This window comes from Erpetoichthys calabaricus, chromosome 11 (assembly GCF_900747795.2).
Source record: "Erpetoichthys calabaricus chromosome 11, fErpCal1.3, whole genome shotgun sequence".
Taxonomy (NCBI): domain Eukaryota; kingdom Metazoa; phylum Chordata; class Cladistia; order Polypteriformes; family Polypteridae; genus Erpetoichthys; species Erpetoichthys calabaricus.
Window position 1 is genome coordinate 24,428,258 of NC_041404.2, and position 14,944 is coordinate 24,443,201.

Consider the following 14,944-nt stretch of genomic DNA (forward strand, 5'->3'; position numbering starts at 1 on the left):
TTCAAACTAAGCAGTACTAGTGAGAATAAAGTAAACAAAGAAATAAACTGCACATTATCAGTGACTTACCCCGAGACATAAAAAGTCAAGTGTCAACAAAAATGCATTTTAGCTTTTATATGTCAGTATTGTTCCCTGCTGAGTAAATATGGCAAATATGTCCACCTGCTCTGTAAAATCCCTTCTGGATGCCCCTTCAAATTTTATTTCGCTCATTATCATCCCCAAAAATCCAAGACTGGGCTTCTCATTTCACAATTGGCTTGCTAAGATGAACACAAGTGAAACAGGATGACTAGCATGAACATTCAAGCTTCTCAACAATCCCCAAATTTCACTGCCGCTCGTTTACAGCAGCTTCTCATTTTCAGGAGCCACTCAGAATGAAACGGCCCAGTCAGAAAGATGTACAAACTATCCATGGCATGTTTAAGAGTGTATTGTAATTGTGCTTGATATCAATTCTAAAGGAGGCGTGAGCCTTTAGTCTTGTGCCCCTAAGATCTCAGAATCAAACATCTCCTCCAAAGTAGGCTTGGCTAAAATGAGCTAACCTTCCACATTAGATTTGTTTAAGGTGCGCATTGAACTTGCATTCATCTTTATGAAATCGATGCAAAACTGGAACCTGGCTATGTTCCCAATAGGAAACTAGTTTCCTCCTGAAGCACTAATTATAAGACAAGGATTCACATAATAGTGTGAAATAAAGTTGAGGAAAAAAAGTGCTGCACTGAGTTATTAAATTATTTGTCACCTTTACAAAATGATGTGACCAGTAAAAGATTTTGAAGCAGACACCAGAATACATGCAGGCAGTAGGCCTACTCATACACACACACCTTTTTTCTCTTTTGGTGTTACAGTGGCCTAGACTTTCAGTCTTATTCTAGGACACAAATATAAATCTAGGTACTCTTCAATCGTCCTGCTCTTGGGAAAACCAAACCACATGTGTGCTGAGCTGAAAGGGTGCACTCCCTTGTCTGAAAGATTTCAGTTTCACTTAATGGTAAATTTGGTGGTGTGATCACAGTTCCCGGAGCAGGTCAACACTAAATCCTATAATAATATCCCCCCATAAACTTTTCTTGGTATGTTGGGCACCAACCTCAGGTTTCACTGCACATGAATTAAGAACTGTCCATCTCTGTGAGATAAAGTGGCAAAAAGGAATAAGAGACTCCTGAGTTTAAGGTGGGCCCTTAGCCCACCAGACTGTCTATATGTGTAATTTTAATTGAAGAATTTGAAAAAAGAGAAGTTTAGTATATCACCAAATCATAAGTTATTATTTAAGTGCACAAGTTAGGAATACAAATCTGTCTACTTACATTGTTGCTATTAAGTCCTTCTAACTATTCTGTTATCTTTTTCAATGAATTTGGCTTTTAATTTGTTCCTACCTTACCTTTACTTTCTAAGGGGAAAAAATGCTCAGATAAGAGAAAAAGTTCATTTATGCATCAGCCTAAAACTGAATTAGGAAGTGCTATAACAGATGCTATGAAAACTTAACTAAATGGACTTTGTGGCTGTGAAAGTGGGAGCAATAAAACACAGAATTATGGTATCAGATATCACTGTGTGCATCTTGAAAGTTATCTTCTATGAAGAAATATGTAATAAAATAAAATGTAAGCTCTCACGTGTTTTTCGTGCTGAGTCCTCCACAAACAATGAAGAAATATCCTCGTCGACTCCAACTTCATTCTTAGCTATGCATGTATAGGCGCCTGTGTCTTCATAACGCACGCTGCTGATATGCAATTCACTTCCATTTGCTGGAATAAATCAGAAAGGGCTGATTAATTTAGGAAGAACACAACAGAGTAATATACAGTAACCTTGTCAGATTAGCTTATTTCAATTCAAGGTTGTGGGGTCCTACAGAATATCCAGACAAAAGGCATAGGGATACCAGCCTGTGGCAGGGCCCATGCACATACACACACACACGCGCACACACACGCACACACACACACAACTTCATTAGGAAATGCCAATTAAATTAATCATCACGTCTTTGAGGATGTTGTAAGAAAAGCTGAGTACTCCAAAACAGACTATGTCTGGGAATGCAAACCACATGGAGTGGTGGCTCTGAGGCTAAAGATGTGCACTGGCAATCGGAAGGTTGCCGATTCGAATCCCGTAAATGCCAAAAGAGACTCTGCTCTGTTGGGCCATTGAGCAGGGCCCTTAACCTGCAATTGCTGAGCACTTTGAGTAGTGAGAAAAGCGCTATATAAATGCAAAGAATTAAAGTTAATGAGTTGCTACTTTCACACACAAGGCTCATTGTGTGAAGTCTAGTCCAATCCATTTAGACAAATTGCTGAAAAACGTAATTTTCAGCCCAAGCTGACCCCTGTCCACTGCCGAAAACACCTACAGTGGGCACATGACCATCAGAACTGGACCATGGAGCAATGGCAGAAGGTGTAGTGGTCTGATGAATTATGTTTAAGTTTAGATTATGTGGACAGCTGGGTGTGTGTACTGTTTACCAGAGGAAGGGATGGCAGCAGGATGCACTATGGGAATAAAGTAAGCTGACGAAGGCAGTGTGATGTTCTGGCCAATGTTCTACTGGGAAACCTTGGGTCCTGGAGCCTGGCATTCATGTAGATTTTACTTTGACTGAGCCAACACCATTCAGTGAAATCCATTGTCCATAAGTATGAAATCTCGTTTTACAAGTAAGATTTGAATATGTTTATTGTCTGAACATGTTCAGGGACACCTCTACAGTTCTTAAGACTGAGAATCTAATGTGCTTGAAAATTTAATGTTTCTTGCTACAGACTAACCACAGCCCATGACAGATATTTACCCAACCTTCTCCATTCACAATTAAATCCTTGTTTATGAGCACGTATGTTGTAGCCAAGCACAGGTGGACTGTTGTGATTGGCAAAGTAATAAAGAGATGGATTCAGGGGTGCGAGATTGCACATAAATGAAAGACAGAGTTGCAAAAAAAAGTAAGGAATTCAGATGATCAGGCAAAACACAGAAAAATACAGGCCTGGATATCATCAAAAAAGAAAGATCTAATATTATCATCATGGTCAGCTAATAGAGAAGGGCTTTGGAACATAAAGGATTGAAGATTAATAGGAAGAAGACAGAATATATGAGGTTTAGTGATGGTCAGCATTCAGAAGTTAGCCTGCAGGGAGAGCTATGGAAAAGAATGGATAGGTTTAAATATCTAGGATCAGTGGTAGACCAAGATGGAGAATTAGATGCAGAGATAAGCCACAGGGTACAGTGTGGATAGAATAAATTGACAGAAGGTATCAAGAGTATCGTGTGATCAATGCATTAAGGCAAAGGTTAAAGGTCAATGCTGAGAATGTTGAGGACAGAATAAGAAATGAGACAATAAGAAATACAACAAAAGTGGGGGAGATATCTAAGAAAGTTCAGGAAAAGAGGTTTAAACGGTATAGAGATGTAATGAGGAGAGACAAAGAATATGTGGGCAAAAGAGTGATGGGAATGGAAGTACAGGGGAAGAGAAAGTTAGGGAGACTAAAGTGGAGGTGGATGGATAAAAGAAATGAAAATCTGAAGGAAAAGGGCCTGACTGAGGAGGAGATACAGGACAGAGCTGCATGGAGAAGGCTGATCATACACATCGACCCCCTGTCTCAGCTAATATACCCCTGAAATGAAAATACTGTGAGGGTTATTTTTTTTTTTTTTGTTGAATGCATGTGGGGTGCAAATCGGTCTGGAGCAGTGGGAAGCAGATCAGGCAGCAACGCAAAAAGTGAGGTGGAGTAAGCTTAGAGTGCACATGCGGGAAAGTTCTGCACATGGCTGCTACAGCTCTGTGATCTCATACTGGTTTTGAAAAGCATCATGGGGTGCTGGGCAATGTTCCCTCTAAGGAGTAGCATATAGTGAGCAAAAAACATTGTTTATGAGCGACATTTTGTTTAAGCCAAAAATTTATGAGCACCAACTCCAACGGTCGGAGTGAGCGATCGTGCGGTAAGTACGAGCGATGCCGTCGGAATGAGCGATCGTGCGGGAAGTATGAGCGACGCTCTGAATTCGTGTGAGCGATCGCTCACGCACTCAGCTTAGAGGGAACATTGGTGCTGGGTAAAAATGTTTGTCTAAGCCGGCCACACAGTGAATTTCCAGGAAAATATTCAAGTGAACAAGGTCACCAAGAAACACAGCATATTCAATGCATAAAGTGCTTTGGCGAACTTAGCCAACCAACGCTAATGTGTTGCATGTTGATCAGTGATGCAAGTAAGCCTTTCACTGTACTCTGTACATCTGAAAATATGATGATGACTACTACCACTACTACTAAGTTTATTAAAATTTTAGAGGTTAAACAAAAAGAGACAATGATATATCAGTTTCCTTTTTTTAATTAAGTAAAAGATAATCAGTTTAAAATACTGGTTTTATGGACTTTTTGAAGAATGATGTCCTGTTTTAATTACAGTGTGTAGGTTTTGTAAAACTGATATACTTTGCAAGAAAAATGTGAGGCAGCATATACAACATTTTAAAAGATAGTGGGAGGATATTTTAAGAAAAGTAATAATTGGGAAGTAATTGAGAGAACAACTGCGCAGTACTTCTGATGTAAACTGGTGAGGAAGGCAGGCTCTATTGTTGGCATGGAGCTGGACAGTTTAACATCTGTGGCAGAGCAAAGGGCGCTCAGCAGGCTCCTATCAATTATGGAGAATCCACTGCATCCACTTAATAGTATCATCTCCAGACAGAAGAGCAGCTTCAGCGACAGACTGCTGTCATTGTCCTGCTCCACTGACAGATTGAGGAGATCGTTTCTCCCCCAAACTATGCGACTCTTTAATTCCACCCAGAGGGGTAAACGTTAACATTCAACATTATACATAGTTATTGTCTGTTTTTCTGTTTTTCACCTGCATTGTTATCATTCTTTAATTTAATATTATTTATTGTATCAGTATGCTGCTGCTGAAGAATGTGAATTTCCCATTGGGATTAATAAAGTATCTATCTATCTATCTATCTATCTATCTATCTATCTATCTATCTATCTATCTATCTATCTATCTATCTATCTATCTATCTATCTATCTATCTATCTATCTATCTATCTATCTATCTATCTATCTATCTATCTATCTAAACTGTATAAATGAAATAAGAGCTCCATTGTACACATATGGTAGTTTAGTTATTGGTCTGCTTTCATGCCTGTAAATAAATGTAAAGTGAGACAAACATTTGCTTTGTTGCATTTTTAAATTTATTGATTTTTGTTGCAAAACTAATAAAAAAGATTAAAACACTAGCCCTTTGAAAAATACTAAGTAATTATGTTTATTATCTAACTTAACTATAAATCCAAGAATTATATAATTATAAACTCTTAATTCTTACATGTGTTAAATATTAGTTACTGTATAAGAGCATGCTATAGACTTTGTAAAACCTGAATACTGGAGAAAAGGCATTAAAAACAAACTTGCTGTTCATTTTGACGACATTCTTCATTTTAAAAATTGTACTGCAGGCTGGCAAGCTGGCAAGACAGAAAGGCGACAGATCAACAAGAGGGGAGACATGGCAAACAATCATGGAGGGCATGAAAGTGTGGAATGATGGCTGAGGGGAAAAATGCAGAAAAGAAGTAAGAGGGAGAGTTTGCCGAGACACTTTTAGCTGAGGGCAGGTTGCTGAATGTGTTTTCTAAATGACTGGACATGTGAACCCACCCGAAAAATAGTGGTAACAAATTTCCTGAGGGCCTTTTTTCATGCCAGTTCAAAAAGTTTAAGCGTTATACTTAGGGGATTAGAAGTTTAATTTGTACTTTGATAGAATTTTGTTACTGCATGTTTTTTTCCCTGATGGTGCCGTTTTTTCTCAGAGAGGAGCAGGTGATAAGGACTGGGCTCCAGTTTATGTAAGTCTCACTACACACTGGCGCTGTGACAGGGATGACTCCATAGACGGTGCACACCACCACAGGCTCACTTTCCTGTTTCCTGGTGACAGCATGGCAGGCCTTTATGTCAACTATGAAGAGCTCAGCCTTCACCTTGTGTTTGCCAGCCCTACAATCCATGAGCAGCAACAGCTACCTGCTCTGATGAATTCTTTGGCTTTATGGAGACAAAACACTCTTACTTTTAGATTTCCCTTTGTAGCAGAGTGATGGGATTCGCTCAGTAAGATATCACCATGGTCCGTACTGTAGATGGCAAAGTGGCTATGTCCTCACACTGCACATCTTCTGAGTTATCAATGCTCTTTTAGTAGTGTGTCTTATTTTCCTGGGAATTCCACTGCCATGATTATGTGATGGGGTCAGTTGTGAACAATACCCTATGTGCATGTGTTTACAACATATAGACACTTGAGGAAGTCTGGCATTTTCAAATGAAATCTGACCAGCTTCAAATATCCGACTCCTATGGAGGTGGTGTGTAAAGGAACACAGAAAAATGACAAGAGTGTCTGGTCAAGAGTCTAAAGTGCCTGTCTGTTCGCCGCCTAATAATCATTGTATGCATAATAAAGTGCCTTCCATAATGTTTGGCACAAAGACACATTTTTCCATGATTTACTTCTCTACTCCACCGTTTCAAATTACAAATCAAACAATTCAGATGTGATTAAAGGACACATTGCGATTTAAGGGTATTTGAATACATTTCAGTCACACCATGTGGAAATTACAACACTTCTTATACACGGTCCTCCAATCTCACCAAAATGTTTGGGACATAACAATGTAAGGTATATTAAAGCAGCCATTACTTAGCACTTTGTCTCATATCCCTTTCATACAATGACTGTTTGAAGTCTCTGGTTCATAAATATATGCAGTATACATATATAAATGTCGCCACACCCGTGCGCATGGGAGGCAGTCTGAGGGCTTATCTGAGGGTAAGACGCAGAGTCAGGGGTTAATGAACTGTACTAATGCCTTTTCTCCCTCTTCCACTGACCACCAGACGGAAAGCTCAGCTAGAGTTCCACCCCTTTGCATTGCTAAACCACGCCCTCCTGTAGAAACCCGCCTCTTCCTGTCCTGCACCTATAAGTCCTGAGCACCCCTCTCTGCACACCAGTCCTTTGTGACTACTCGTTGGCATTAGTTAACCTGCTGTATTGACTGTACACAGACTGTACACAGTGTGGACCCCCAAACCTCTTTGTTTTCTCTGTTCTCTTTTTACAACGTACTGTATATATAACTGTATAAATTGATATATATATATATATTTGCCCAAAGCTACTGTACCTACAAATTCCCTACAGTAAAGATTTATTTCAGAACAGAGAACAGCAGAGAACTGCAGCTATAAATGTCCATGCTCCACTTTTAATTAAATGCCTTGTGTGGATTAATTAGTTCTTCCTGTAACGGCCTTGCTATTGCTGTTTATTGAACTAATGGGATGGATTAGTGTTTAACTTGCACTTTTCCTTCAGTCTACACGATCACTTGACATTAGCTTTAGATTAATTATATAAAGCTATAACTGAAAAAGTATACAACACACTTGTTATGAAGTGCCAATACTGTGAGACACCACCGCATCACTTGAGATGCCGGCACATTAAGGGAGTGTTCCTTTTTAAATTCATTTTAAAAATTGACCATCATTGTTCAAAACATTAAGTGATCGATGTGATTATCTCAGGGGTAATACTGCTGATCTGAGTCTTGAATGAGAGAAGACCTCATCTTCCTCCCCTCAATGTAAACTCTTAACACGCAGGGTTGCCATACTTGGCGGCAGTGCCCCATAACCGGAGCGTAAAGTCTGAATGCCATTCCAATACTTTGAGCAGGCAGGTAATTGAAGAAAAAGAAAAGTGGGGTATGTCTGGGCCCCCTGTTAACCCTTTCACGTGTAGTTAATTGATAAAGATTGAATGTATTCATCACTGATCTAGCCCAAAGAGAAACTTATAAAAGGAAAACAAATGTCACTTAAAGAGTCTAAAAGTGAAAATGCCATGCCAGGTAGCTGGTGCGGCCTTTTCGGTGACATTGGAAAGGAGGCCAGTCCATCCCAGGGCACATTTGTGGACATATTTAAATTTACTCCCAACAGGTCAAATAACATTTAAACTTACATGTGCATCTTTAGGTTATGTTCCTGGTGTAGTCAAGAAAACCCACTTGGTGCAAAATGGAGACTTTTTCACTGTTTAGTTTAATCCACGCATTTCACTAGTTTGATAGTAGTTTTCATTCTTTCCATTTCTTGACATACACTGCCAGTCAAAAGTATAGAAACACACAAAACTTTTCATGTTTTTGAAAGCAATTGATGCCTTCTGTTTATCAGCATCAACTCTTTCAGGGCTAATTATTATTTTTTTTTAATTTGGGCCCGAGCCTGAATATTTTTTCTAAAAAAATCATTTTTCTGAAAAGCACACAAAGCAATGGTTTCACACATAAATCCACATAAAATAATTACATATGACAAATGTCCCTGTGTTATATGTTCCATGAGTCTCTAGACATTCACATACCTAATACACAGCATAATCCTACGAGGTACGGTAACGTTAGAGGCAGCCACACTGCCACATTACACTGCTTGCAGTATGTGTTACACTGGTGACGCTGTTTCAGGCATCTGTTGCTGCATACTGTGACCACCGTGAAGGCTGCTGGCGGTGGCTAATTTTGATCAGCTGGCTTTTCACAGCCGGCGGCTACCATCTTTGGGTTTTGAGCAGCGGTCTTCGCTTAGTTGGCGGTGGCCATCTTGAAACAGCCAGCGGAGGTTGCACAGCCGGCAGCAGCCAAACAGTTAGTGGTGATGGCGGTCACTGTAAGCAGCAACAGATACCTGAAACAGTGGCACCAGTGTAACACATAATCCAAGCAGCATATTGCTAGCAAACAGAGCCACACTACAACATAACACGGAATTCTGTCGACGTTTACAACGGATTACCGCCCTCTACCCCCAGATGCTGATTAATGTCATCATCCTCTTTAGGTGTTGACATAAATCGACATCTGCCCTGAAAGAGTTAAATTGATTTTAAAATGTGGCCTACACATTTGTAGCATTGCTAATGGCTATTACTGCTTGGAATGACTTATTTTTTATTTATTATTCACATATGACTGCAAAGCCTCATTTTCAGTAGCCATTCCCTCAGTGTCTTATTGGTCAGCTCCCTTTGCTTATCCTTAATTAGTGATTTTAAATTCTAATTGGTAATTAGTGAAACATTTTCAACTGCAATAAGCACCACTGAAACCTTCTATTCTGTTCAGTTGGGTTACAACGTACTGGCATTCTTAATGTTCAGTTCTGGGGTCAGAAATGGTCAAAATGAAACAGCTTTCAAGGAACATGTCAATCTATTATTTTTTTTTTTTTGCAGAATGAAAGTAACTCCATGTGACAGATTGCTAAGAAACCTGAGATTTTATACAGATTAGTTTATTGTTTCAAATGTAAAAGTTACTTCAATTTATAGATTTTTTATATTTTCCTCTTTTACTCATCTGACAGCTGCACCTGAAAGCAAAAAGGATCTGCAATACAAGTTAGTCAAAGGACGGGATAGGCATTTGCGTGTAATTTTGCTCATACCCCAGCTGACTACTGCTGCTTCTTCAGGTAAGTTATCTGTAAAAATAAAAAATAAAAAACACGAAAAAATAAGCAACTTACCTAGAAATTAATCCACCTTAATATAAGGATAAGTGTCTGTGTGTCCATCCAATTGCTATGTCTCTGTCATTCCAAATGACGGCACAGCACAAACATTAACACTGCTTTTGCAAATCCCATACCAAATGGCATGTAACACAGGCAAATGCATTGTGTGGTGCACCACAGATGTTAACATTGACGTCTACATTGATTAGTCAGATTTCCACCAGTCTTTGATGAGTGACACAGCTGGTATGGGATGAGAGGAACTAAGTGAGTGTCGCTCTGTAAAGCATAGAGTTAGCAAACACGTACTCGGTATTCTGCACAATACACTGCTCTAAAGCAGCCAACAATTTTATCTTGAGAATTCAACAAAAGGATGTAAGTCTCCATCAAGTACTTCTTTCAACAGTGTTATATTTAAGAAATTTGGACTACAGTTATCAACAGACCTTTCACAAAAACAGATAACAATAGGACATTTGTGCGTCACGTTAACTGGAATCTTCTATCTATGAAAGCTACTGAGCCACCACATGCCAATCGGGGTTACTGTTCCAACTACATGAGATTGTAAAGGACTGTTACAAAGTATGGATTTCAAGTAGTCTACTAACGTGTGCAACTGCATTCTATCATTGCTATTTAAATGACCTACAGTTACAAGCATATTTGATAGACAGAAATGTGATAAATTACTCTTTGATGAAGAAACAAAATGAATCAACTATCAAAACAGCAAACTACTTTTAAGCCAACTGAATGCACCCGAATGCTGAAACATGCTTTCTAACTTCTAACCACATCCATTCAGTGTCCGGCCCTTCCCAGCATCCAAACATCCAGAGCTTTCACTTTAAATGAAAAACTGTGAGAGCAATTAAGGATCTCCAAAGCACTGGTCGAGAATGGAAGAGAAAAAGGGAAGTCCATTGTAGGCTAAAATGCAAACATTAGAAAAATGGCACCCTGCCCAGTATTGCAAGATGTTTCAATTCTCAGCAGTGTATCATAATACAAGCTTTACAATTCAAATTGTTGCCTTACTCCACTGGGAGATGCGCATTGTTAAATAATCAGAGAGCAACTTTTATTCCGAATCTGTTATTTTCTAAATAATGCCGAGTTCAAACATTTCAGCTCTTAAAAGTGCAACACTGGCATAAAAGGGGGAAGGCCTTACATTCTGATCTGCTTGACCTAAAAACCCTGGGGGCTACAAGAAATGTTTTTAGCAATTAATATGAACATGGAAAAGCATCTGGAGAATCTCAAAGCAAAGGGGAGACAAGCAACTGTTAAGCATTAAAATATCAGTAATATTAATCTATATAAAATCCAACGTCTGTCTGTCTGTCTGTCTGTCTGCTTTTCATGAGAGAACTACTTAACGGATTTAGATCGGTTTCTTTTCTATAATTTGTTTGAACATTCCGGTTGATTTTGCAACTTCTCTTATCACGCTAAGTATCACAGTTTGCTTGCGGTACCGATTTATTTACATGAATCTGAGACACACAGAGTGGGCCGAGGGTAGGGGCGCGGGGTCCTCCTCACTCACACACTAGCCTTGGGGCGTTCCTTACCTCCTTAGTTAGAGGAGAACTACTTAATGGATTTAGATTGGGTTATTTTCTAGAATTTACTTTTACATTCCGGTTGATTTTGCGACTTCTCTCATCATGCTAAGAATCATAGTTTGCTTGCAGGAGTGAAATATTCCCGCTAATCTGAGAGTCAGAGGCTGTGGGTCGAGAGGAGGAGGAAGTGTGACGTCAGGAGTAGGGAGCTGGGCAGGGCCTTCTCACTGTCCTGTTTCACTACTACGCAGGCGGAGTTGCTGGGGACAGCTAGTATATTATATATTATACTAGCAAAATACCCGCGCTTCGCAGCGGTGAAGTACTGCTTTAAAATTTTAAATAATAAACTGAGGGAAAATGTACCAATAATTATTTGTTAAGGATCTCTTTATATACCACGTTGTCAGTTCGCCTCTCCGGTTGTAATATGACCAAGCTGTGTGCTGAGCTTACTCTTGAGCATGCAACGTATAGTTGGCCATGTGAAAAGCAATCTTGCCTCAAATCAATGCCAACCTTTTGTAGGGTCTGTCCCTTATTAATTGTCATTGTGAAGCAGAGCCTTAATGGAAATTGGAGGCGTTTGAATTGAAATTGGAGATCAGAGGGTATAACGGGGATGCTAGGAATAAAAACTCTCTCCCCTATGCCACCGCCAGTAAAAATAGTTGCCTCAATTAGGTTCTTTTGCAGGCATGTGACCTGAAGTCTCGTGCCATTACAAAGTTTCGGTGGCTGTAAGTTTCTCAGTAACATTATTGATGCCCCAACCTTCAAAATTAGATTATGCTCAGGAGTGCCTGGAGGATTCAGAGTGTGGACCGAGCTGCAGGCTATGGACGTATATATGTACGTAAGTAGGATTCAGTTAGCGTTGGGAACCCACATACCAAATTTCTTGAAGATGGGCCCATTAAGTAACAAAGACCGTTGGAAAGTTCAATATGGCGGCCGACAGTGGTGTCATACCACCGAAATAAGTACGTACATCGGTTTCGGTTAGCGCAGGAAAGCCGTCTACCAAATTTTCGTGAAGATGGGGCCATAAATACGAAAGTTTAACATGGCGGATGTTGTCGACCGTTATGACCGTTAAGTGTAGAATTTCGAAATGCAACCTGCTTAACTTTTGTAAGTAAGCTGTAAGGAATGAGCCTGCCAAATTTCAGCCTTCTACCTACACAGGAAGTTGGAGAATTAGTGATGAGTGAGTCAGTGAGGGTTTTGCCTTTTATTAGTATAGATGTATATGTGTATGTATATGTGTGTGTGTGTGTACATATATTTTACACACACACACCTATAAATCCAGTATGTAACGCAATTTTAATGACCATCACAACAGAACTCTGCTTTGCATTTCTGACTGTTCACTGGCAGATTCTTCTCATCCATCACAATATTCACCCACTGTAATTGTAGGTTCTTGTTTATGTGCTGACAGAAGTGGGTCCCTCTTTGGTTGTCAATTGTTATTCCCACACTGTAACAGTCCATGATAAATTAGGCATGTCTTTTATAGCACAATTTTGTTATCAGTTGCTAGTGTAAAGGCCATTTTCTGCTACTAGATGTGTTAGCCAGCGTCAACCCATCTGTCAAAGGTGTGTTCCTAAATCGAGAGTGACCAGTGGCTCGGTGTTTTTGGGTGGTTGTCATTCCTAATGTGCTCAGGCATGGCACATGTTGGATAACATGATGTTTGTAATGTGTGGCACCCAGAAAGACAGTGCGCGGCACAGGGACGTCAGGTGGTGGCGTCCAGGCAGCGCTTCTGCCCCTCTTTCTGTTTTGGTTGCAGGAATGGTCCCCGGATGCGCAGTAGGGCCTGCTTCGTTGGGGACCTGCCCTCCCGGGATGGACCGCTGCACTGGAGGACTCTTCACTGGCGATGGGGCAGCCCCGCGACCGGCGGAGGCTACGAAGGCGCGAGCGGCGCAGCACAAAGGGGCGCAAAAACCTCAGAGGGGGTGCCGATTGGACACTGGACAAATAGTAGGACCCACTTCAGGGTTGAACCGCCCTCACGGGTTGTGTCGCTCAGACCGACGTGTCTTCGCTGGCGATGGGGCACTGTGGCACCCAGACGGGGCTCACACACGGCCGGGACACCCAGGAAGATAGGAGAAGGGCTCATTCCTCCTCCAGAACGCGAGGGGGCGTCCACCTTGGTTGTATTGGGGGCCATGGATACAGGGCTTGGAAGCTCTACTCTGTAGGGGCCCGTGGCCACCGCCAGGGGGTGCCCTGATGCCACACCCGGAAGTGCTGGGGGGAAGAAAAGAGGGGACACCCGGAGTGCTTCCGGGTATGCAGCCGACACTTCCGCCACACTGGGGAGTGCCGGTGGAAGATTGCCGGGGAGAAAGAGAAAAAAACTAATATGTTAACCAGGACTTGAAGTCAAAATTCAAAACAGATTTATTGCCAAAATGCACCTGATTTATAATTTGTTTCTCAATGCTCTCTAGTCATGGACTGTCACTAGGTTAAATTTCAACTTTAGGTTAAGTTATTTTAGGTTAAAGTTAAACTTTTGTTTAAATCTAAAGTTCAGAGGAGAGTCTTAATTTTTATTATGGTTTTATGATGATGTCTTATGCAGGCATAAGCCCACATGGCTAACAACGGGTATTGTCACCATTAGCACTATGGTGGCACCCATGAGAAACAATCAAATAAATGGCTACACCTTCAGAAATTAAACAAAATGGCTAAACACTGGTTATAAAATAACTGCAATATACAGAATATAAACAACAATGCTAGGCACAACTAAGTAAGCTAATAGATGTGCAGCAATATTTGTACCAGATTCTGACAGTATCTATTGCTGTGACACTGTCACTTATTTATCACTTGAACCTATCAGCTGATAATATGGCAGGAACTATAAACTGTTACTCAGTTAAAAAGCTATGATACCCAGCTAAGACGGGTTGAAGGGTTTTAAGTAATCATTGTGCTATATAAATGTAAAGAATTTTTATTATTATTATTATAGACCTCAGCTTTAACATTTCTATTTGAATGTATTTTGTAATGCATGTAGTAATAAAATGTATTGCATGTGTCACTTCAACAGATGGCTCATCACAAACATTCACAGTAATAAAACATATTAATGCAAATGCTTGCAATACAGCATCTGTTGGAATGAAAAATGCAATGCATATATCTATGTTATATGGTGTTTGGTGTGGGCACTGCCTTTACTTTAATTGTTAATTAATGTTTGTGATGCACCGTCTGTCGGAATGACAAATGCAATGCATTTATTGCTACAAATGTTTGTGATGCGCCATCTGTTGCAATGCTAGTGACACAGCAACCAGACCCACAGACCCTAATCCTTTCAGTACGGTGGATATGATCTGCACCAACATCCACAAATGTTAGGGGACCCCGCCAGCTCCCCTCAAGATTCACACATATATACACACACACAACATTCTGCATGGTGCTTTATTCCTTTAAACTATTATAAAATATATAAACTATCCACAATACTTTCCATGAACAAGAAATCTGAATCCGTAAAATTGATCTTCGCTCCATATAGTGACTTTCCCCTGACAACACTCTTCCGTTCATTTTATTACCCTTAAACCTCCTTACATAATCAGTTCACTTGAAGATTTTTTCCTAAATGATTCTGCATCTGTAGTTCTAGTTTTAGTTCAA

General features: G+C 40.2%; 1 protein-coding gene across 2 annotated transcripts in view; it reads right to left on the reverse strand.

Annotated features, from left to right (window-relative positions):
* fstl4 (follistatin-like 4) overlaps nt 1-14,944 on the reverse strand; it is an 808,779-nt gene that overhangs the window by 39,479 nt on the left and 754,356 nt on the right. For both annotated transcript variants that reach the window (XM_051933466.1, XM_028812623.2), the window contains exon 10: nt 1,650-1,784. In XM_051933466.1, coding sequence (XP_051789426.1) covers nt 1,650-1,784 — 135 coding nt within the window. The remainder of the gene's footprint in view (nt 1-1,649; nt 1,785-14,944) is intronic.